Here is a 23378-nt window from a genome sequence, read left to right as displayed (position 1 = left end):
TTAGTGTTTCGTTATCACCAACGCGAATAAACCCTGTAAACTAAATATGATATAATTTGTTTTATGCTCAACGGGTCTGATGTCCTTGTTGATATCTATATATATAAAAGAAAGTTGTGTTAGTTACACTATTTATAACTCAAGAACGGCTGAATCGATTTGACTGAAAATTGGTGAGCAGGTAGCTTAGAACCAGGAAACGGACATAGGATAATTTTTACCCCGTTTTCTATTTTTTATTCCGCGCGGACGGAGTCGCGGGTAAAAGCTAGTATAAAATAATTGTAAAATTTACAAGAAAAAAAACACAAATTCTTTCAATATTTATTTACATTTACAATTTGGTTTAAAATTAAGCTATAATCAATAATTTTGTGGAATACAAAAACTATTTAGTTACGGTATGATATACAAGCAAGCACATCTCTTGAACAGCAACAGTGCTTGGTAAAATTTTTAGCTGCTTGACGTCGGAAACAGCGGTTTACGAAAGAGCTCTTGTGGCTACATTACGACAGGACAGACAATATATTATTTTGGCAATACCTTTACATTAATTTACGATAATTTAGATTCTAATATATTAAATAATCGCCGAATCCCATTTGACCCCTGAAATGTTAATGGTTGTGTTGGCAGAATATATTTTACACTGCCCAGTAGGAAATATTAAAAAAATACTATGCTAATTTTATAAAGTAATTCGGACACCGTGAAAAATATTGGAGTTACTTATTTTCGTATTCCTTTTGGTTAAATATTCTGCCGTTTCAAAGTTCTTTTGAATAATTCATTGATCTGACCTCTATAATGTATTTCAATGTCTAAATGCAATATTCAACTTAAATATAATGCGAGAATAATAAATTACAAATGAGGTTAAATCATGACATTTTTCATTTTGTAAAAATTAGAATTGTTAAGTATAGATTTAAACAATATTTCTGCGTAATTGTACAATAGAATTAAATTAGTAGAATATTAAAATACGTACTGTATACTCTTTGATTCAATTTTAACCGTCTCAAGATCTATCGTTTAAAAAAACAAGTGAAAGACCATATATAAAATAACAAAGGAGATGGATTTTACAAGCCATTTTGAACTTATATAAATTGAAAAAAAAAGTACGTCAAAGTTTTTTTAGATCCAATTTTTTTGTAGGCTTATACAATTTTTCCAAGACACGACTTAAAACATAACGTTAATGCCCAGACCAAGCAGAAATATTACCAATACTTTTTACAAATCATGCACAGTGGCACGAGACCTTAATCCGATGACGTCACTTCTATTTCGGTGTAAAAAAGGTTTAGCCTTTAAAATAATAAAGCAATCTTTTTTACACCTCACAATCCATTAAGTACTAATTTCGGGATCAGGCGCGTCGATCGCGTAACCAAATTTCTGCAAAGCTGTCTTGATCTCCTTAAAAACTGAGGCATCTTCTATAGTCGATGGCAGCCTAACCAGTTGGGATCTGGCGAGCTTCGCGATAGCACCTCGTAGTGCCTTGCCGGACCTGGTGCGGGGTAGCGCGGGAACTGCCACCGCTTTCCGGAATGCTGCGATGGGTCCGATCAGGTGCCTCACCAGAGCTATCAACTCTTGTGTTACTACACTTTCTTCTACCATCTCCTCATCTGGTGAGATATTTGGAAAGATATAGTTATTAGTTACATGGCTGTATTCACCCCATGTCACAAAGTATAACGATAGTGGCAACTAGGAATATTGGAATTTCTTCGATAGTTCCGAGTCATTAGTAATATAAATTGGTTGAATAATTACCATCTTGCGGTGGTCTCATGACGTACAAGCACAACGGGACATCTCCCTTGGTGGGATCTGGCGCGCCCACGACCACGGCGTCGGCGACGCGCGCGTGCTTGAGAACGACGTCCTCGAGCGCGGCCGTGGATAACCTGTGGCCGGCCACGTTGATGACGTCATCGGCGCGCGCCACCACCCACACGGCACCCTCTGCGCTCACCCACCCCGCGTCTTGCGTGTCGTAGTAGCCCTGAGTACGAAGAGGCGACGGTTCTTATTTAAATACTCCAGCAAAGTAGACCAAATGTAGTGTTTTATTTTCCATCTAGAAATTAGCGCACTGTTCTGAATACATACCGGATAAGTCTCGAAGTAGACCTTCTTAAAGCGGTCATCAGCCTGCCACAGAGTGGACGCGAAGCCGGGGGGCAGCGGCAACTTGAGTGCCAATCGGCCCACCTCACCGCGGTTGCATTCCGTGCCGTCCTCGCGCAGAGCACGTACTGCAATAACAAATAGTTACCTTAATTTGTTACCAAATTGGTTTTGTTCCGCAAACAGACGATCTTTGCTAAAATATCCGGCACATAGATCGCTCGAATGCGTCTTCTACTATAAACACAATATAACTTACTAATATTTAAAGTTGGTCTCCTCAGTCTACTTGGTCTTTTCAGTCTACATGATTTATGTGCGCTACTCCGTCTACTCACCATCATATCCGGGCACCGGATATCCAGCGGAGTGCGGGGGCACACACTGCACGCCGTAGCCGAGGCAGGCGGCGGTGATAGGCGAGCCGGTCTCCGTCTGCCACCAGTGGTTCAGCACTGGCACGTTCAGGACCCTCTCAGCCCATATCTACACCGATAGTTTAGTATTAGTATGATTTTCTCTGCAACGTAGCTATTTCTTGACTTCTGCAACCCACTTGTGATATGTGTACAAGCTATCTTTCCTAACCGATTCGAAGTTTTTTAAACACTGTACTTCGATCAGCAATACCAAATGTTATTGCTACTGCAGTTATTGATAATAGAAGGTATACTTCAAGTGTCAGCCGAGACGCAACTACGAATGCCGTCCAATAATCCCTCGCCCATTAAATGAAAGACAAAATTAATGTGTCTGAAATTAGTCGTTACAAACACCAGACTTTTTTAAGGCCGGCAACGCATCTGCGATTCCTCTGGGATTGCAAATGTCCATGGGCGTCGATGAACACCGTGTTGTTCCCGCTGCTCGTTTGCCCCCTTCTCTTATAAAAAAAAGACTTCACACGAAATTTTCAAAGAAGTTTTTATAGTTAACTAGCTGTCTCCCGCGACTCAGTCCGCGCGCAGTTAAAAAAAAGAAAACTAAATGGTGGGGGGGTATGAAAAATAGATGTTGGTCGATTCTCAGACCTACTGAATATGCACACAAAATTTCATGAGAATCGGTCACAAACACCGCGACATGAGAATTTTATATATTAGAAGATGTCCTGATTTTGACCAACATAAGATATAATAATTTAGAATTTTCATATCAAGTCCAAATCAATAAAATTTATTTACAACCATTTTCTCGAGTTAGAAGTTTGAAATACAAAATGTTTTTTTTTAATTAAGTCATTGTTACATTGTAATTATAATTTGAAATTGTAATTATACCGTTCAGTTGTTAGATATGTAAATATTTAAACAGTTCGAATTGACCCTTAGTCTCGGCGTTCATTTTGGTTCCTGAAATGCCTATGGAATGAAGACAATTACTTACCATTTGTCTCTAATAGAGTTTTTCATCATCGACCCTCTAGCGGTAAAATTATAAAAATATATGAACAAAAACCAGATCAGAACATTATACTTTTTACATTCTAGCCTTTGAAATTTGTGTTTTACACTATAAGTAAAATTGTTTTGTGTAAATACCCTCTTTTATATAAGATAAGCGTTAATCGTCCGCAACTCAGGGCACGCGAAATTAAAAAAAAAAGCTTAATTAGTAGCCTATGTGTTCTTCCAGACTATGTTCTATATCTGTGCTAAATTTAAATCTGTTAAGCCGTTCCGCAGATACTTCGCAAACATTCGTCTTTACAATATTAGTAAGCTAGTATATATTGATTTATGTAAAAATATAAATGACAATAAACATTATAAAGTAACGAGATAAGCAAATGAAAACATCCTCAACCAATTTTGACAAAACATTCACCAAGAGAAATCTTCAATTAGCAATAACATAGAGAGCTAGAATCGTGCAGCTGGTGGCTTTGTGCAAAATAAAGAGTATCTAAGCGTACCCTAGTATCCTGATCGCAATGTTCTCCAGCGATGAAGATTGTCTTCAAAGATTTGCTGCAGTAGCGACGTGAGTACTTAGCATTGGGGTCCACTCGCTTCAGCACACGGAATGCAGTCGGAATCGTAAATAACGCATTCACACGATGCTGTTCTATTATCCTGTAAGACAGGGTAATGGACATAGTTCATTAGAATCACTCTGAATAACAAGTTAGAAGTCGATTTAACTAACTATAAAGAATTATTGAAAAAACATGTCCCTCTTTTCTTTTTCTTTCTTTCATCGGTGGAAAATGATTGCATTCGGTATGCTTTTGTTATAACTACTTTATTTAACTCTCATTTGTTTACTATCTCAATTACTATTAATTGTATTAAAACAGTATGATCAATCAAAACAACATAAGGCAACTAACCTAAAATACTGTCCTGGATCAGGCGTCCTATCAGGCTTTCCTTCATACAGCACCGAAGTGAGACCGGCGAGCAGAGGACCATAGCAGATGTAAGAGTGTCCCACAACCCAACCGAGATCGGACGCGGTCCAGCACACGCCCTTGCTGAGACCATAGACCGCGTGCATCGTCCAGCATAGAGTAGCCGCGTGGCCGATAGGCCGCTGAATGCCTTTAGGGTCATCGGTTGTACCTGCGACAAACAATACTCATATATACGTATTATCTTGACATCATTACTTGACATCAGGTCAAATGAACGTCAGTTGGAAGAGGTTTTCAATAAAAAGCTTACCAACAATTTCTATAACGATACAGAAATTGAAGTAGAGATCAAATTTATCAAAATCACATGTTCACAAAGAGAAACGATCGATCCTTAAAAAATATTTTTTTTTACCACCGTGTAATTTCCCTTAGTGTAATGAATTCATGATTCTTACTCTATCCATCCAAAGCATCCAAAACTTAAGAAAATTCCATGATCATCAAAATATCGACAAAAATCTTCCGATACATTCTCGGCTAGCAATGACCTAACCTGACCAAATTAGACCTAGGTAAACAAATGCTTGTTACCTGAAGTATACAATATATACAAGGGCTCATTAGCCTCTAGAGACACGCAGGGCGCTGGCTCGGAGCTCATAGCACTCTCCCAGCAGACATCGCGGCCGGGTTCCAAAGAACACTCCAGCACCCGTCGTCGTTGGTACACAACGCAGGCGCGTGGTTGGTGCGAGCTCTGGCATAGCGCCTCGTCCAAAATATCTTTGTATCTGCATCAAGAAAGATGTAACGGCATAATTAATGTAGTCGTAAACATTCTGAATAAAGTAATCGAGAGATCAGATAGTAAGGATTGCACCAAAAATAATTAAGTGCTTTCGGTTTTGCAGGCGTTCCAATTGTACGTACTTTTATTTATTTTTTAAAATATAGTATGTATTTATGTACTCCTCCGTACAAGGAAATCAAAGAATTGGGTCGCGGCAAATAATAATCGTACGTATATTTGAATACAGTAAAAAGTTATTTACAATGAATTAAAATAATTTTATTTAACATTAATTTAATTAAAGTATTCATCGACTCATTTTCCTTGCAAAATGAAAAGTAACTTTAATTCTATTGTATTGCGATATATAGTTGTAGAAATTATTCAATTAAAATATATTCTTGGACTTTAGCCACAAGACATATTATATCTATTAAATGCATTTGAAATTTCCGAAAAACAAAACAACTATTACGTAATAACATAAAATAACACAAAATCCAATGTTTGTTGCCATGAGCGTCGCCAGGGAGGGAGGGCAAAGTATGCAGCTACACCCCCTCCCTTGAGAATCGATTTTTTTGGAACGAAGTTCCTTATCGCGCGTTGTGAAAGGGGGGCTAGACGGAAAAAAATCTTACGAAAAGTTGTCACGACACTTTTTGCTGTAGTAACCATGGCAACGATGTGACAATATATAACAAAAATTCATAGAAATAAAATGTAGTTCTTGTGAAGACTTAAGTTTTTTGTACGTACGTACGTAAGTACGTACAATGTTTATTCTATGATTTAGAATAAACATTGTTTCCTTCACTAATTAATCGAAAGGAACTTCGTTCCATCCGGGTGTCCCTTGACACCTCGCAAGTTTTTTTTAAATCTATATATATAAAAGAAAGTCGTGTTAGTTACACCATTTATAACTCAAGAACGGCTGAATCGATTTGACTGAAAATTGGTGGGCAGGTAGCTTAGAACCAGGAAACGGACATAGGATAATTTTTACCCCGGTTTCTACTTATTTTTTTTTATTCCGCGCGGACGGAGTCGCGGGAAAAAGCTAGTAAAAATATAAACTTCTTCGAAATACTAAGATCTTTACAATACCTATAGATTCACATAGGTAACTAAATGTAAGTTTTAGTTGTTAGTTTTTCCATTCCCTAGGTAATAAGCATCGGCTTGGGAATTAAGATTGTTTTCTACCTGCTCTCTTACCTTAATCCAACCTAGATCAACGGATGGCGACGCCCTTGGTTGCTGCCATACTCAGAATCAAATTGGTCATTTGAACAAGCAGAATATAAAGATACTAGGAGTTCTTATTTTTAGACTACTTTATAAGGATATTCGTAAGTCTGTCTAGTTAAAAACTATTAAAAATGACTAAAAAATGTTATGATGATGCATGACATAATTTACCTTACTATTTTGTTAGGCTCAACGCCGCAGCTGGCGGCTATGATGACCGTTGGCTCCGCATGCTCTATGCGAGTTCTGAGCTCACGAGCCGCGAAACCTGGCAGGCAAGTAGAACATTTTATATGTCAAAAGCAAGAAATTGGAGAAAGTAGCAGAGTAGACTTCACAGAGCTCAACTATTCTAATGACCAGTTTACGAAGATCGGACACTAGAATCTTTGTAACTTGTTACCAGTATAGTAGAGTTCCTAAAATGTAAACAAGTTACCTCCGAAGACAACGGAGTGAATGGCTCCGATTCGAATGGTGGCTAGCATGGCGACCACTGCCTCCGGGATGAGGGGCATATAAATGAGCACACGACTGCCGCGTTCCACGCCCAGAGACCGCAATTTGCCGGCCAGCCTGGACACCTTCGGACATAACAACTTTATAGCGGCACGAAATTCCAATACCTAACTTTAGGTATCAGCGAGACTTAAAAATTTATCAGGGCGAGCTGTCCTTCGATAAACAGGTGTTTTATTCGGTTACCTCCACCTTCAGTAGACCACCACTTTGATCCGCTTTTGTTTCGCGTCAAGTTCCATGTTGAGGAATTCGAAAAGACATTTCGTTGTCCTACGTTCTTGTCTTACAATACTAATCCAGTAAGCTATTTAACATGAGACTGATACATAGTTAAGATTGTTTCGTTCCGTTCACACACACTCGAGATTCGTCTTTCTGTTTCGCTCACCTGATCTAATAGTTCAGCATAGGTGATCCGTCGTACGGTATCGGTGAGCGGTGAGTCGTGGACGAGCGCGAGCTGCTCCCCGCGCCCCGCCAGCACATGTCGGTCCACTGCATTGTAGCACACAGACATTTCGCCGCCGACCCACCTGCAGGTCTTTTACTATAGAACCTTCTACTCGATGGTAAGCTTTAACAGCCGAAATCAATTAATTAGGAAACGGCTTAACTCACGTTTGATCGTCCGGTGACGGCACCGACTAGTTTCGGACCCATCGGGGGTCCATCTTCAGGGCGAGTGTTTAATCCGAAGACTTCGCGGTCGCGTCGCGTCTCGCACACGAGACAAGATCAAACGTGAGTTAAGCCGTTTCTTAATTAATTAATTATGATGTCTCACGAAAGTTTAAACAATTTAATAGCCGAAATCAATATTCTATCTAAAGATAGAATATTTATAGAATATAGAATATAACCCTAAAAGGTTGATCAGAAAATTATTTTAACAGATAATAGATTTACCATTGTTAATGCGTTCTTTAGTTTATAGTAATAATACTGTTGATAAGCAAAAATGGTTCGAGATCGAATATTTTTTTCGGTCGTAAGACTCCTTGCCATTAAACCGCTGGTAGCGCTTCACGAAACAATGGGCAAAAAAAGAAAAAATATATAAATTGTTGATTTTATAGAGCGCAAACCATTTTGCGCAAAAATTTGCGTCAAATGGTAACAATTTTGCATTTCGCCTGTTCTTTTCTGATGAGAAACTTCCTTTCCTTATAAAAACTCCAATTTCTTTTAAGAGAAAGATGGGAAGGGGAAGTAGATTTGACGGAAGAGAGATCTAATAGGAAGATAAAATATCCACTTTCTGTGCAATTGTCGATGTCTATTTGTAGCGGTCGCTTCGCTACTTCGGCGAATTTGAATGGATTGGTGGCTCTATTACCACCTCATCTTCTAATATATAAAATTCTCGTGTCACAGTTTTCGTTCCCGTACTCCTCCGAAACGGCTTGACCGTTTCTCATGAAATTTTGTGAGCATATTCAGTAGGTCTGAGAATCGGCCAACATCTATTTTTCATACCCCTATTAAGTTTTTTTAACTGCACGCGGACGGAGTCGCGGGCGACAGCTAGTATTATATAAAAATATTTACTTAGAAGGTTTAGCTTCGATCCGTATCGAATCATAGTGTAATATGTACTTACCATTTGGTGAATGGTGGATTGGTGTTGTCAAGAACGCGGTCCCATGGCTTCGTCCAGACCAGCTCACGCCCTACCTCCGCCCAGAACCCCTCGGGGTCCTCCAAGGACCTACGGTGAGCTAATGCATACTCCTTTGTCACTCCACTATCGCCTGCATAGAAATAATTTAAATAATATGAATCAACAACAAAAAAACTATCAGTATCCTTAATTCGATTGAATTTTGCCATTAAAATTAAATGAGTACAAGACGAATCGTTTTATCTCTCGACATTTTTGAGGTTAGGTACTAATTTTTTACAGAGATTAATTCCTCTCTGTTGGCATAATATTATAAAAAATGTCAATATTATAATTGTTCTTTTAATTAATCTGTTAGAGCGTATGAAAATAAATATAATTGACCTTTATTTGTGTACTTTATGTTGTATAGTCAAATTCAATGGTAATAACAAAACTAACAAAGCGATCTACCTTTATAAGGCTGTAACAGAACAACTTTGAAATCAGACATTTTTATATGAATTCATCAATTTAAACACTGAAACATTAAAAAATAAATCCCTACACACTAAATAACATTGCTAGTCAGGGACTTGTGGTTGTCGTAGTCACATTGTATAATACACCGTATTACAACAATTAAAAATTCAATTATAACAATTTAATAAAGTAATTAATTAATTAAGAAACGGCTTAACTCATGTGACTTAAGCCGTTTCTTAATTAATTATGATGTCTGACGAAAGTTTAAACAATTTAATTTAATAAAGTAGTCATTTATGGAGATCTTAGACAGTCTTCTTAACATTTATTACATTGCGGCTAGCCTAGTGTTGAATGTCGCGTGCCGCCGAATATATACCAGTGGTTTTTTATTCAGCCGCATTCAATCCAACTACTCGTTGAAACGCCGCATTTCAAAACGGCCCTGTTTTTGATAACAGCTAGCCGTTACGTGATACGGCGGATTATACAATGTGACTGCGACATGGATGTGTTTTTCTAATTTCTATTGAATTCGACTGTACGTGTGAAACGTTATAAAATTTCCATATAAAACTACTTATTTTTTTTTCTCGAATAAATTGTCCCACGAAATTTTTTTAATTTCTTGAAACATATAATATGCTCAAACATTTGTTACCTTCCGAACTTTGTCCAAAGTCCCGACAGACATACAGAAAAAAGACAAGTTTGATATGTATGCAACTACATGATATTGGATAAAATTTTGGATAAAGTATGTCTTTTAAAAAGGAAAGATTTTCTTTCAAAGTATAAATAAGCATATATCGCACGGAAACAGTACCAAAAAAAATTAAGAGATACTGTACTCCCATTAGAAGTTCAAGATAAAATGGTAATTCTGAACATCTAGCCCACCATTGCATGGTAATATTGGCGTCTTATAAGCGAAATAAATTGATGTTATATGTATTAAATATAGCTGTGCCCGCGACTTCGTCCGCATAAAAAACTGTCTTCTAGTATCATTTTTAGTTGACTTAGACTAATTACTTTATTTAAAACTAGCTTTTACCCGCGACTCCGTCCGCGCGGAATAAAAAATATCCTATGTCCGTTTCCTGGTTCTAAGCTACCTGCCGGCCAATTTTCAGTCAAATCGATTCAGCCGTTCTTGAGTTATAAATAGTGTAACTAACACGACTTTCTTTTATATATATAGATTATAAAATATTTCAACAAAACATCCCCCACTTTCAACCCATTAGAACCATATTTTCCCGTTAAATAGCTTATGTCCATCCACAGGCTCTACACTATCCTTGTACCAAATTTCGTTTAAATATGTTCAGTAGTTTTGGCGTGAGACGAATAGACAAGTTACTTTCGCATTTATAATATTAGTAAGAATAGTAAGGATTTTAAGTTTTCACGACTGTTGGACTGCTATAATCCATTATATTTAATTAACTCACCATAGCTCTCTATATCAGCCGCAGTCAAAAAAGTTTTCTTCTTGAGTTCACTGATCGATGATTCGAACTTGTTCTTCTGTAAGCTGATGGTGCCATCATCTGCTTGATACATGATCCCGACTGCACGAACCACTGTCAACGACAACACTGCGCCACCGTTGACTTCCTCCACCGATTTTGTTCATTAGCATTGCCGCATTTCAATTATTCCACCTCTGAACTCGATAACAATCGTTTGACTTCAAAACTCCGGCACGTGTATATCTTCCCCTAAGATCCAGCAATGAATTGATAACAAAAACTGATTGCTATGTTATTCAAATAGTTTTCTTCTCGATTTTCATGTGAATAGTTTACAGAAGTAATTACTTTTGTTATGTATTCAGATTTGTTGGTAGATAAATATGTACGTTTTTAACTTTGTGAAAATAAACATAAAAAGTATATAAGTAAAAAAAATATAACAAAAAATTCATTGACATTGTCTGGATATCAGATTTTTTTAAATTCGCAATGATATTCACATTATTTAGTTATTTTTCTTTTATATCAGAACATCGATAGACCAGAGGAACTGAAAAGGAACTGTGGGTGGAGGACAAGGATAAGGGGACAAGGATCTTGGAATTACCAATTTTTAAACATTTTCAGGTGCGCTTAGCGTTGCCAGGCGTCCGGATAATACTTATAGGTAGGCTTTTTGATTGCCTGTCCGGCCAAAATAAACAGTTTTCCGGCATTTGTTAGGCTTTTTACATTTCCCAAACGAAACCAATTAATACTGAGACAAAATCCTAAATGATATAGGGTGTCCGACCTTTCTACCCAAATGCCCCCAAACTCGCTGGTGTGTTCGGCTAGTAGGTTTGGCGACCTGGCAACCCTAGGTGCGCTAGTGGGCAATTGTGGGCTTGCCGGACTATAAGTAATCAATGTATCCACAGTAGACTAAGAGGAGGGAGTCCTTGGATCATTAGAATTATACCAAAACTAAAGTGAAAAGGGAGGGTTCCAATATTCTCTTCTTCAATGTTCTGCATTTAACTATCTGCTAAGTCGCTTAAGCTTTAAGCTTTCGAGTCGTATCACTTGTATCGTCCATTAGGAATGTGATGGTTTCTTAGCAACTTTGATTGTGATGAGGTTTTGACTACCCATCTCCTCATTACCAAAACTCACACGTTGTATTTTAAAAAGGTTAAGTATTTGAATTTAAAATATTATTATTTATTTTTTATGGATAAATTTTCGTCATCACTCATAAAATAAATACACGTCTCATTTTAACTTGACCCCTCCTCGTTATTTTTCCCGATTTTTTCGGAGACCCTTCCCCTTCCCCCTCGAGCTTCACATCATTAATCCCAAAAGTAAATGAATAAATGAAAATTATTTAATTTTCAAATAACACTATTGTATAGTTTCGTCTACGTCTAGTGCACCAATTTAGTTTAGGTTTTGATAACGTTTTTCATTTGTATTTCTACGAATCTCGTTGTCAAAATGACTATTTCTTCGTAAGAAAGTAGGATCTTATTAGTATCGTAAAATACACAAAAACATTTAAAATTTACAAGCTAATTACGTGTTATCTCGGAAACTATAAAAAAATGATTTAATTCTACGTACTTAGCTATATTGTATCGACGCTAACAACGCATTTCACATGAAATACGATTTTTACAACAAGAACATGTTTTGTTATTTGCTGATATTCTTTTGTGAGTATTATTTTATGTCTATACTATATGAAATTAATTAGTTTTTGAAGAAAGAAGATGAATCGATAATATCTTACCTACTAATATTATAAATGCGAATGTTTAGATGGATGGATGTTTGTTTGAAAGTATCTCCGGAACGGCTCAACGGATCTTGATGAAATTTGACACAGATGTAGAACATAGTCTGGAACAACACATAGGCTACTTATTACGTTTCTTTTTATTCCGCGCGAACGGAGTCGCGAGCGGTAGCTAGTTTAAATATAAATGTTGAATCAATGTTTTGAACAGTTTTAACAGGAACATCCCATGAGTATACGTTAAAAATTCAAGGCAACTTTGAAATGGGCGAAGAAATCACGACATTTGTTAGAACGATATATAATAAAATCTTCCATAAGAAGTCCAGCGAGGATAAGTTCCAGGATCTAAGTCTGAACTTGGGGGACCTCCAGGCTCAGGTGCAGACAAAGGGTGAAGCTGTGACCCAGGGTCAAGGTCAGGTAGCGGGAATGTTAAACAAATTCAAAGATATAGCTTCCGATAACAAAATGTACGCGATCCATGAAAGTCAACACGGCCACGGTGATGACGTGTTAAATAATATACATTCATTATAGAATTAAATTTAAACCTCCTTTTTTTACCAGACCATTGAAACGTAAACATTTTCCCTGGTATATTTGTGTATATTATATTTACGTGTATTTGTTGAACGGATCAACGGATCTTGATGAAATTTGGCACTGATGTAAAACATAGCCTGGAAGAACAGTCTACTAATTAAGTTTTTTAAGTTCCACACGAAGAGTCGCGGGCGACAAGTATTCTTCAATCAAAGTGTTCTTGTAGACTAAATCTTTGTTACAATAAAACTTTAAAACATTTTTTTTGGAGTTGTGAGAAAAATTCTATATCTATAAAAACAATTTTGAAAAAAATTACATTTTAATGTTTGTATTATCTATGCTTTGTACTTTTCTCAAGGTTGTCGGATATTATGTCAAATAACCCTCTGTTTACGTTCACACAGAGAGGCCCGACCTTACCCAAGTCAGGGATGAATAACCGTTGGTTTTTGAAACGAATATCTGTGTAAAACATATCGTCAACCCTCTCATTATCTCTGACAAAACAATGATAATCATCATCATCATCAGCTCACTATACGTCCCCACCGAGGGGCTCGGAGCCTACCCCTAGTTAGGGGTGACTAGGCCATAGTCAACCACGCTGGCCAAGTGCGGGTTGGTTGACTTCACACATATCATTGAATTTCTTCTCAGATATGTGCAGGTTGCATCACGATGTTTTCCTTCACCGTAAGAACGTCGGATAAATGTACATATGTAAATCGAAAATCGAAAAACACATTGGTACATGGCGGGATTTGAACCCAGGACCTGCAGATTGCAAGTCAAGTGCTTAACCCCTGAGCCACCGACGCTCTAACAATGATAATAATATGTTTCAAAGAGAGATTTTGGTCTCAGAACAGACACCCAGGATAAGTCAATTAGACTAGCTCACTGCTTCACTCATTGCTCTTTGAATTTCGTCGTAGAAGTATGAAGTTATCCTTCGACAACAAACACATTGATACATGGCAGAGATCGAACCTGCAGATTACAAGACTGGCGCTTAAACACTAACCCTCTGAAGATCTTTCAAATATAACAGTCAAAATCCTATTTACCAGTACTATTCGTCCTATTCCCATATTAAAATACAGTTGTCTTTTTAAAATAATCTATAATTATAGTATATTTAAAATATCACAACAAATGAAAAGTATATAACAATTCCTGGTTTTATGTGATGAGTGTGCGTGAGTGCGCCTAGTGTTAGTACACTTCCCTTTCCTACGTTTTTATTCCAAGGACGGGATATGAAGGGGAGGAGGATTTGGCAGTGGTTAGGAAGGAGAAATATCCTCTTTCATCTCATCTGACAATTAAAGGTAGAAAACAATCCTGAAAATATGTCTATGGGCAATGTTTTTCTTTGCTATTTTGGTGAATCAACTGTTCGTTTGCCATCTTTTGATATAAAATTCATTTATAAGTAAAAATTTGTTTTTAATTATTAACGTTTTATTTTTCCATTATACAAATGCCAGTGTTGTTACAATTTTCAGAATATTTAACTGCCATAACTACTTGAACGGTTAATCAATGCGTGAACTTTGTAACATACATACAGCATGTCCCATTACTTATTTCTGTTGGAAAATATTTAATTTGTGATGTCACAAGTAAGCAATGATAGGTTTTTAATACATGGTACATAGAGTCCATTATGTAACTTATTCAATTTAAGATATTTACTTAATCTAAATATGGATTTATATTGTTGAAACACTGGTTTAAAAATAGGCATAACGATATGTTAAATATATTAATATACAGGGCTTCGTGGAGCAGAAAATTTCGAAATTATCGTTGCCATAAAAGATTAAAATAAAAAAAAATTAATTTTGATGATCTTTAATTTCTTTTTTTTTTATATTTGTACTTAGATCAAAATAATCCGAATACGAAATAAAACTCTCAAGATTTAGCATGCTTCAAAAAAAAGGCCTGTTAATAAACACGATTTGTATACTACAATGTTTCGTTTTCTTTTCTGTTAAAAATTCAATTAAAATTCATGAAATGATTTCAATCAATTACCATACATTAGTTCTAACAGCAGTATGGAAATCAACACTGAACCGCTTCAAAAGTTCAGCTCACATAAAATATTACGTTGAGCTGCGACTCAACAACTGACTTGTCAGCTAACAGCTCATTGCGACTTTAACTGAGTTGATGAGCCGCGAGCTGACTGAGAACTAGCAGTTCGCAGCTCTAAATGTAAATTGAGTTGAGCTGCGAATCGGTTCACTGATCAGACTCACACATGTGAGCTATTATCTGCAGGTCATAATTTTTTTGAGTTATCCATGTTTACATTTTAATAATTTTACTATTGTTTCTGAATAAGATTGTAATGTTGCGAATTTTTTCACATACAATTTTTTATTTTATTAGTCTAGTGTGAGTTTTTAAGTCACACTCTTATGAGTGTGCCCGACAGGTAAAAAAAAAACAATAAACAAATTCATGGTTATTTGCTTTAGAAATATCGCGGAAAAGCACTAAGTTCGTAAATTTTTTTAAAGTCAAATGCAGATGCGTTGCCTTCCTTTAATCAACGGAGAAGGAAACACACAGAAAAAGGACATTTCCCCCTTCCTATGCGTCCCCTCTTCCACCAAATCCACTTCCCCTTCCCATCCTTTCCAAATAAGAATAAGGTGAGAAGGGAAATTTTATATAATGGGACATCTGTACAAATTATTTATTTTTTTCTAATATGACTTAATTATTATAATATTAATAATATTTTTCAAATCCACAAAATCCTAAACTAAGTTGAAACGCACATTTATTGTGATGATTTTGTATTAATTATAAACAAAATATGTTGATAAAGGAAAAATAAAAAAATAATAAAAAAAAAACAAATAATATTTATTAAAAACGATTTTAAATAACATAACATGAAATATTTACAACAACAAAAAAAAATACATTTTTATTGCCACAACTGAGACATACAATTATATGAAATGACAGCTTAAATATATATTAAGATAGGAAAAGCAAAAAGCTTATTACAAATGGAAAAATGCTATTTATTTAATTTTTTTTAATCTACAATTCAGATGAATTTAATAACAAGTCATAGACAATCAAAAGTATCCATAAACATTAATTTTTTTAATAAAAAAAAAATCACGAGTAAATTTCACTCTCCTATTAAAGGATAAAAAATTCTTTTTCGATGAATTTTTTTTAACCATTTTGTTTAGAACTGAAAAACAAAAAATAAATAATTCAATGTAAAAAAAATGTCTTTTATTAACTGTAATATATACATAACATGAATACTAAATACAGTTGTGTTTTTTTTTTTTATCTAAACTATATGAGTTTTTAATTAAACTGATTAGTTTAAATAAACTGGAAGTAAGTTCTAATTCAATATATATATTTATCCCTCAGTTTTTTTTTATTATACGTTTAAATTGCTTAGTGTACTTAGCGATTCAAATATTGGGTGCATTTCGTACAAGATTATTTAAGAAAAAAACTTCTAACCACTTAAAAACTATTATTTATTACCTAAATCGTGAATACTAAATTGATTTATTTCTGACAGGAACGGCCATGTTGAATTTCTATAGCCACAAATAATAAATTAAAAAAATGCAAAGTTCTTTAAACGTTAAAGACTATTAAAAAAAAATTCGTTGTCTATGGTTCCAAAATGGCCACTCCTGTTATGAAATCGCGCCTAATATTTAGTGATTAAAGTAGGCGTTATGAAAAGTTCTAGATAGATATTCCTTCGATAATTTTCCAAACCTTTGCTTTAAGCAGTCGTATGAAGAAAACAATCCACAATTCCTTTTAATACTAACTTAAAAAAAAACGAAAATGACGTCAAAGGAATGACATTTGTTTTTTTTTTATTTTGTTGCTGAAATCTAGCTTTAGGAAGGAATATAGATTACGTTTAGTTTTGAAAACAATTTTTATTAATTTTTGTTTAGACAAAAGTTAAAAAATCCGTATGCGAACGAATAGAAAAAATAATCTTACACAAGTTAAATGAGATTATTTCTCCTTTTTTTTTTGTTAACCGTTTTACGCAAACTTTCTACTAAATTTAGGTTTTACGAAATTTGCTAATATTTTTTTTTCGAATAAAATTAATTTACAAAGAAATTCTATATTTTTTTATTATTTAAACTTCGCATACGAGTAAATGATAATTCAAAACGTAGACAAGCACTAAATAATACAGCCAAATAAATACACGCGTCACTACGATCATGTATACACGTCACTAGGAACATGTATACACGTCACTAGGAACAGATATACACGTCACTAGGAACATGTATACACGTCACTAGGAACATGTATACACGTCACTAGGAACATGTATACACGTCACTAGGAACATGTATACACGTCACTAGGAACAGATATACACGTCACTAGGAACATGTATACACGTCACTAGGAACATGTATACACGTCACTAGGAACAGATATACACGTCACTAGGAACATGTATACACGTCACTAGGAACAGATATACACGTCACTAGGAACATGTATACACGTCACTAGGAACATGTATACACGTCACTAGGAACAGATATACACGTCACTAGGAACATGTATACACGTCACTAGGAACATGTATACACGTCACTAGGAACAGATATACACGTCACTAGGAACATGTATACACGTCACTAGGAACATGTATACACGTCACTAGGAACAGGTATAAACGTCACTAGGAACATGTATACACGTCACTAGGAACATGTACATACGTCACTAGGAACAGGTATACACGTCACTAGGAACATGTATACAAGTCACTAGGAACACGTATACACGTCACTAGGAACAGGTATACATGTCACTAGGAACCTGTATACTTGTCACTAGAAGCGTGTATACATGTCAGTAGGTGCGCGTATACACATGCGTAGCGATGCTGTGAGTGTAGTTAGCTCAGCGTAGGTCGGGGTTGTCGTTGATCTGCTTCTTGATGCGCACCAGCATGCTGGTGTACCACTGGTCAAGACGAGATATGCTGTCGTACGTCTTCACAGCCTCCGTGAACGCGTCCACGTTCTGATCCTCCAAGTGCTCGATAAGTTCCTAAAATAAATATTACCTTCAATTTTAACTGCCTAAGTACTTGCACAAAATAATGTTATCTTCTTCCTTTTCAAAGAAAACAGAATTCAGGGAGTAACATTTTTTAAGTACATTATTGGTATTTTTTAAAGTCTTTCCCATCTACTTCCGTGATTTAATAAAAAAAAAGTTGGTCCTTCGAGTCGGATATCAAGCTTTGTTACCTTGACGAGCTTGCACTCGCGCGTGTCAGCGAATGCTGGATATAGCGCGCAGTACTTGTCGAGCGCGTGCTGCGCGTTCAGCAGGTCCACGCAGAGATGGCACAGCGCCGCGCGGAACATGTACTCCTTGGCGCTGTACTTCAACAGGCTGTTATCCAACGATGACTTCGCTATCTGGAATGTTATATGGATGTTATATGGAATGAATATTAATGGAAATCACCCTTGAACTAATTGTCTTTTTAAAATACAGTGAAAAGGCAATATTGGATGTAAACAAAGCTAATAACGGCTCGCAATATCAGACAAGTCTAGGTGTACTGGCACCAACCTGCACAAGTGCCATAGGCTGAATCTTACAATCACCAGCTCACTATTCGTGAGGGGCTCGGATCCTACCCCAAGTTAGGGGTAATTAGGCCATAGTCAACCACGCTGGCCAAGTGCGGGTTGAATTCACACATATCATTGAATTTCTTCTCAGATATGTGCAGCATCAAGATGTTTTCTTTCACCGTAAGAACGTCGGATAAATGTACATATGTAAATCGAAAAAACACATTGGTACATGACGGGATTCGAACCCAGGACCTGCAAATCAAGTCACTTATTAATCTTACAATAGCAGCTGTAAAAGTCATCTACCTGTTCATATATCTGTATAGCCTTATCGTAGTGCTCGAGCTGTGCGGCGTACTGCGCGAGCTTGAGCATGCACTTGTTGGCGGAGGAGGTGGACTCCTCGCCGCGGAAGTAGTCCGCCGCCTGCTCGTAGTGCTGCATCGCGCGAGACACATCCACGCACTCCGTCTCGTACAACTCCGCAATGTTCTACAATATGACGCTTTGTTACCGTACAATTCGAATGCCGTGACAATTGTGTTGTCATAAAGGTACGTATGCAGGCACACGTCACCGACATTTTGTTCCTTCGTCGCTAAAGACAGATTTTCAAGATGGCGGAGCAAACCTATACAGTTGAAAGTTACGAAGAGTTACGCGATAGTTGCAGCTATAATATTAGTTCCGAAGATTTACGTCTCCTTGTGTACGAAGGACCATAGAGAGTGGCAATTTCTGTACAAGTATCATGGACACCGGAGTTTTACAGTTACACAAGCTTATAGTAAGTACAAGGTGTACATACGAACAACATCATCGCCTGTATTCTGGAACTTACCTGATGTTGTTTAGCCGCGACAGTGAACCGTCCCATGTCGGTGTAAATCTCAATCGCCTTCAACAAACAGGACACTGCCTCTGTAAAATATGTTAAATTATTTTACAACCTGACACGTTGAAAGGATTTTTTTAAGGAAACTTTACAAATGTTCATAAACTCTTTGCTAATTAGTATACGGGAATTTTTGCCGCATTGCGTATAGTTTGAATCAATGTCGATCTTCCATTTTGTTAAATTAATCACTGAAGATTCTAATCGATTATGATTCACGTTCTCACGAGAGTTGTAATCTATTGCAACCAATAACAAACTGACATAGTTCTAATCTTTGAATTAGTCAAGTGTTACAACCAATTTCCACTTAGCGGCTGTAAAAAATCACGCGCAGTTAGTTGCTTAGTGAAAAAAGGCATTTAACAAACAATAACAGAGGTACTGTTATTGTTTGCTAAATGAATCACTCTTCTTAAAATATCTGAGAAATGATAATAGATCAAAACGATGACCTTCAATCCAATCTATCAACTGATTTGAATGTAGACTGTATGATGTAATACATATAATCATGAAATAAAACAAGCACTGTTACACATTGATAAGATACGAGATAAAATTATTAATCTTAAAGAAATCGATAAACATTGTACTTATATATTTTTGCACACGCATTAGGAAAAAACTGTTTTTGTCTTGTTTAATATTAGTAATTTTAGTAATAATATAAATGCGAAAGTTTGGATGGATGGATATAAGAATGTATCTTGATAATGGTTGCATGGATGTCGATGAAATTTGTCATAAATTTAGAACACTGTCTTGAGGAACACATAGGCTACTTACTGTCTTTTTTTTTAATTTAAAAAAATATTATTATAGGCAAACAACCAAATTTTTCCTCATCACATCTTTTGTATGGATAAAGTGATAATAAATAATTATACAAATAAGTTTTTGTATATAAATTAAAACACTTAAGTTATTAATTAATATTATTTAATAAAGCCACTTACAATCTAACAGTAAGAGATGAAAAGTAGAACACATCAGCAAAATCTTTTTAACGACAGTCGTTCAGAAATCATTCTTATATCTCACATAAGTAATTTTTAATTAAGTTAAGAGAATTTAATTTTTAATAAGTCAACTAAACATAAAAATTTAACCAAAAGTCACCATAAATCATCAAATTAAATAATCATACTAATATTATAAATGTGAATGTTTAGCGTACTCTGGAAGAACACATAGCCTACTAATGAAGTTATTTTTTAACCTACATGAACGGAGTCGAGGGCAACAGCTAGTTTAATATAAATAGAATTACTTTTCCAATAAACTATAATTTAAAAAGTATGCTATAAATGGATTTCAGTTTGGCTTTAAGCCAGATAAAAACAACTCACTATATGAGTACAGTGAACCTTATAGACGTAAGGCATTGGACATAGCCAGGCCACATGACCTATATATTTTTCTCACATCCTTATGGCACATAGTCAATTCTCATTTAATTTTAAAATTATCAACCTATTTGAGCTATTAAACATTTTAATTCGTATACTAGACAAAAAATAACATTTTTAATGAAAATATAAAATGGCTGCTTCTATTGTTATATTAACATTTTATTTGCAAACTGTAGAAAAATTTACATGGCGATGTAGAGAGGCATTATTGTTTAATTGAAAATTTTAAGTCATCATTCACAACACACTTGCTATTGCTCACAATTTCATCTAAATGGAATTAAAAAACTGAGTATATTATGCACTTATCCAGACTATAATATATATCTGCTCTAAATTTCATAGAGTACTGTTTAGCCACTCTAGACTTTTTTTTAATATTACAAGGTGGCAAACGAGCAAGCGGCCACAAGAATTCTCCGAAATAGCGAAGCGACCGCTGCCCATAGACATTCGCAATTGCAGATGCGTTGCCTACCCTCAATCGACGAAGGAGGAGACTCACAAAAAGAGAATATTTAACCTTCCTATGCATCTCCTCCTCCATCAAATCCACCTCCCCTTCGAATCCTTTCCTAATAAAAAAGGGTGGGAAGGGAAATGGGACTCTGTGTGGTTGTGGTATTTCACCGGGCTGTTGTTGTTGTTGGCCTCTACCACTTATGTATGTACTGTCGAACATTAATCCAAACTTTCACTTTATAATATTAGTAAGGTTTATCTTAAGAAAAAATGTGTACATACAGAAAAAATTGAACATACCATTTGGATCACACTTCTTATAGCAGTTGGAGGCATCAACAAAGTTTGTAGCCGCATCATGACGCACACCCGCTTTGAGATGCAGCTGTGCCGCATTGCAGAAGGCCTGTCCGGCCTGGGACCACTTCTTGGCCATCTTGAATAGGTTGGCTGCTCGAAGATAGCAATCAACAGCCTCTTCCACTTTTGATGATCCTCTGAATAAATAAACAAAAGCTTAATGGTTAAGAGTATGGATATTTTGCAACGGTGCATTCCACCAGAGATTCCGGAGCACTGCCAGTGGCATTAAAGTATGGCCTCCGAGGGGGTTTAAGTGGGTACTCCACATAACCTTGCTTCTCCCCAGAAGCAGGGTATCTTTTTTAAGATTTCCCCCGATACCAAAAAAAGGATATGGTAATTTAGTCATATGGTCAAGGGTTACAACCCCGTCATTCAACTATCATCCTAAATCATATCTCAGCATAGGCCTTAGTTACAGTTTTGTCAGTATGTCACTAGAAATATTAGTAAATTAACAAAAATCTACTTATGTAAAAATAATAAATGTCCTATCCATTATGTAAAATATCCAGTTTCAACTGAACTTATGGATTGTTCAGTTAAAACTAAAAGTACTCAATCAACTATAGGCCATATAAAATTGCATAATATGTGCACATAAAGAAGATTTACAAACTTTTGGTCAGTAACAGATACAGTTATATAGTTGTAATATGTATAACATATATAATAGAAGTAGTAGAAATAATATGAAATGGAATACTAGTCTTTGAACTGCATTTTGTAGATCATTAACCAAAGTAAATACAAAGTAACTTAACATGCTTATTGTCAAGAGATATAATAAATAAAGGCTTTTTATTACTAAGTGTTCTTGTAAGATTTTAGTTTGCTCAAATGAAAAGAGAAAGTTTTTACTGTGGATAAGTTTGTACAATGGAAATTAAGATCTAATTACATATTTAGAAATATTTACGAGAACAAAAAACGTTTCTAGTACTATTAGAATATATCATATTAGTTAGATTAATTAGAGATGACTGTAAAGATATATGAGTACTCTATGATTCACATGTGATTTTCGCGTCACAGTTAAGAAAATTTGAAGAGTAAATAAAGGATTGTTTTATGTAATAACTAAAAAAATATTTAGGACTCATGTCAGCTATTCAAAAACAATAAATTAGTAACATCTGGGAGGCATTCGGGAGATTTGTTGGATTAATTTTGCAAATATTATAAAGTGTACAAAATACAGTTTGTGCAAGTATTATAATGTATTAACCTTAAATGTAATTGACATACTAAAAAGTGAAATCTAAATAATCAACAAAGAATGGACAATCATTGTTCTTACCCAAAAAGAGACCCGAGGAAAGATTTTGAAGAACTTAATTTTTTCTCCGCTTCCGCAATTAGTTGCATAGCCTTTTGTTCATTGTCTGCCATCTTTATGGCTTATTTAACTAAACACTTTACCAATTTAAACACGAATTAGGAAAAAATTACAATTTATTGACAAAATGTCGTCACTCCCACGAACTGCACAAAACCGTCGCTGTCATCGATTGATTTGCTCTTCGGTGTGAACAGTATAAAAAAGTAAAATACTTTCCGGAGCGTTCAAGTTTTCCATTGATCGAAAAATATTTCTCAAAAAATAAACTTTATGGATACATACGTAAA

The 23378-nt window shown here is 35.6% G+C and overlaps 2 protein-coding genes across 2 annotated transcripts; both read right to left on the bottom strand.

Moving 5' to 3' along the window:
- Positions 1 to 1137: 1137 nt before the first annotated feature.
- On the bottom strand, positions 1138 to 10881 carry LOC106714329 (acyl-CoA synthetase short-chain family member 3, mitochondrial). Its single transcript, XM_045682154.1, has 12 exons — positions 10617 to 10881; positions 8674 to 8824; positions 7462 to 7606; positions 6991 to 7135; positions 6723 to 6819; positions 5099 to 5298; positions 4481 to 4712; positions 4064 to 4223; positions 2487 to 2634; positions 2131 to 2276; positions 1792 to 2023; positions 1138 to 1643 (listed from the first exon to the last, which is right to left on the bottom strand). The coding sequence occupies exons 1-12, from the start codon at positions 10726 to 10728 to the stop codon at positions 1360 to 1362; spliced, it is 2052 nt and encodes a 683-aa protein (XP_045538110.1). The 5' UTR covers positions 10729 to 10881; the 3' UTR covers positions 1138 to 1359.
- Positions 10882 to 17273: 6392 nt separating this feature from the next.
- On the bottom strand, positions 17274 to 23264 carry LOC106714343 (alpha-soluble NSF attachment protein). The gene is made up of 6 exons (XM_045682172.1): positions 23050 to 23264; positions 21687 to 21883; positions 19456 to 19535; positions 18921 to 19106; positions 18276 to 18449; positions 17274 to 18072 (listed from the first exon to the last, which is right to left on the bottom strand). The coding sequence occupies exons 1-6, from the start codon at positions 23139 to 23141 to the stop codon at positions 17923 to 17925; spliced, it is 879 nt and encodes a 292-aa protein (XP_045538128.1). The 5' UTR covers positions 23142 to 23264; the 3' UTR covers positions 17274 to 17922.
- Between the last annotated feature and the right edge of the window lie 114 nt (positions 23265 to 23378).

Source organism: Papilio machaon, chromosome 18, assembly GCF_912999745.1.
Source record: "Papilio machaon chromosome 18, ilPapMach1.1, whole genome shotgun sequence".
In the NCBI taxonomy this organism is placed as follows: domain Eukaryota; kingdom Metazoa; phylum Arthropoda; class Insecta; order Lepidoptera; family Papilionidae; genus Papilio; species Papilio machaon.
Note: the sequence above shows the minus strand (reverse complement) of the source record. Positions and strands in the feature narration are given on the sequence as shown.

Excerpts from the sequence above, each read along its gene's own strand:
- LOC106714329 (XM_045682154.1), bottom strand. The coding sequence starts at position 10,728 with ATGTATCAAGCAGATGATGGCACCATCAGCTTACAGAAGAACAAGTTC. Across the intron at positions 4,224-4,480 it reads GATCCAGGACAGTATTTTAG|GATAATAGAACAGCATCGTG; the intron begins GTTAGTTGCCTT and ends CCTGTCTTACAG. Across the intron at positions 2,635-4,063 it reads ATTGCGATCAGGATACTAGG|ATATGGGCTGAGAGGGTCCT; the intron begins GTACGCTTAGAT and ends CTATCGGTGTAG.
- LOC106714343 (XM_045682172.1), bottom strand. The coding sequence starts at position 23,141 with ATGGCAGACAATGAACAAAAGGCTATGCAACTAATTGCGGAAGCGGAG. Across the intron at positions 21,884-23,049 it reads TTCCTCGGGTCTCTTTTTGG|AGGATCATCAAAAGTGGAAG; the intron begins GTAAGAACAATG and ends TTATTTATTCAG. Across the intron at positions 19,107-19,455 it reads TCGCGGCTAAACAACATCAG|AACATTGCGGAGTTGTACGA; the intron begins GTAAGTTCCAGA and ends GTCATATTGTAG.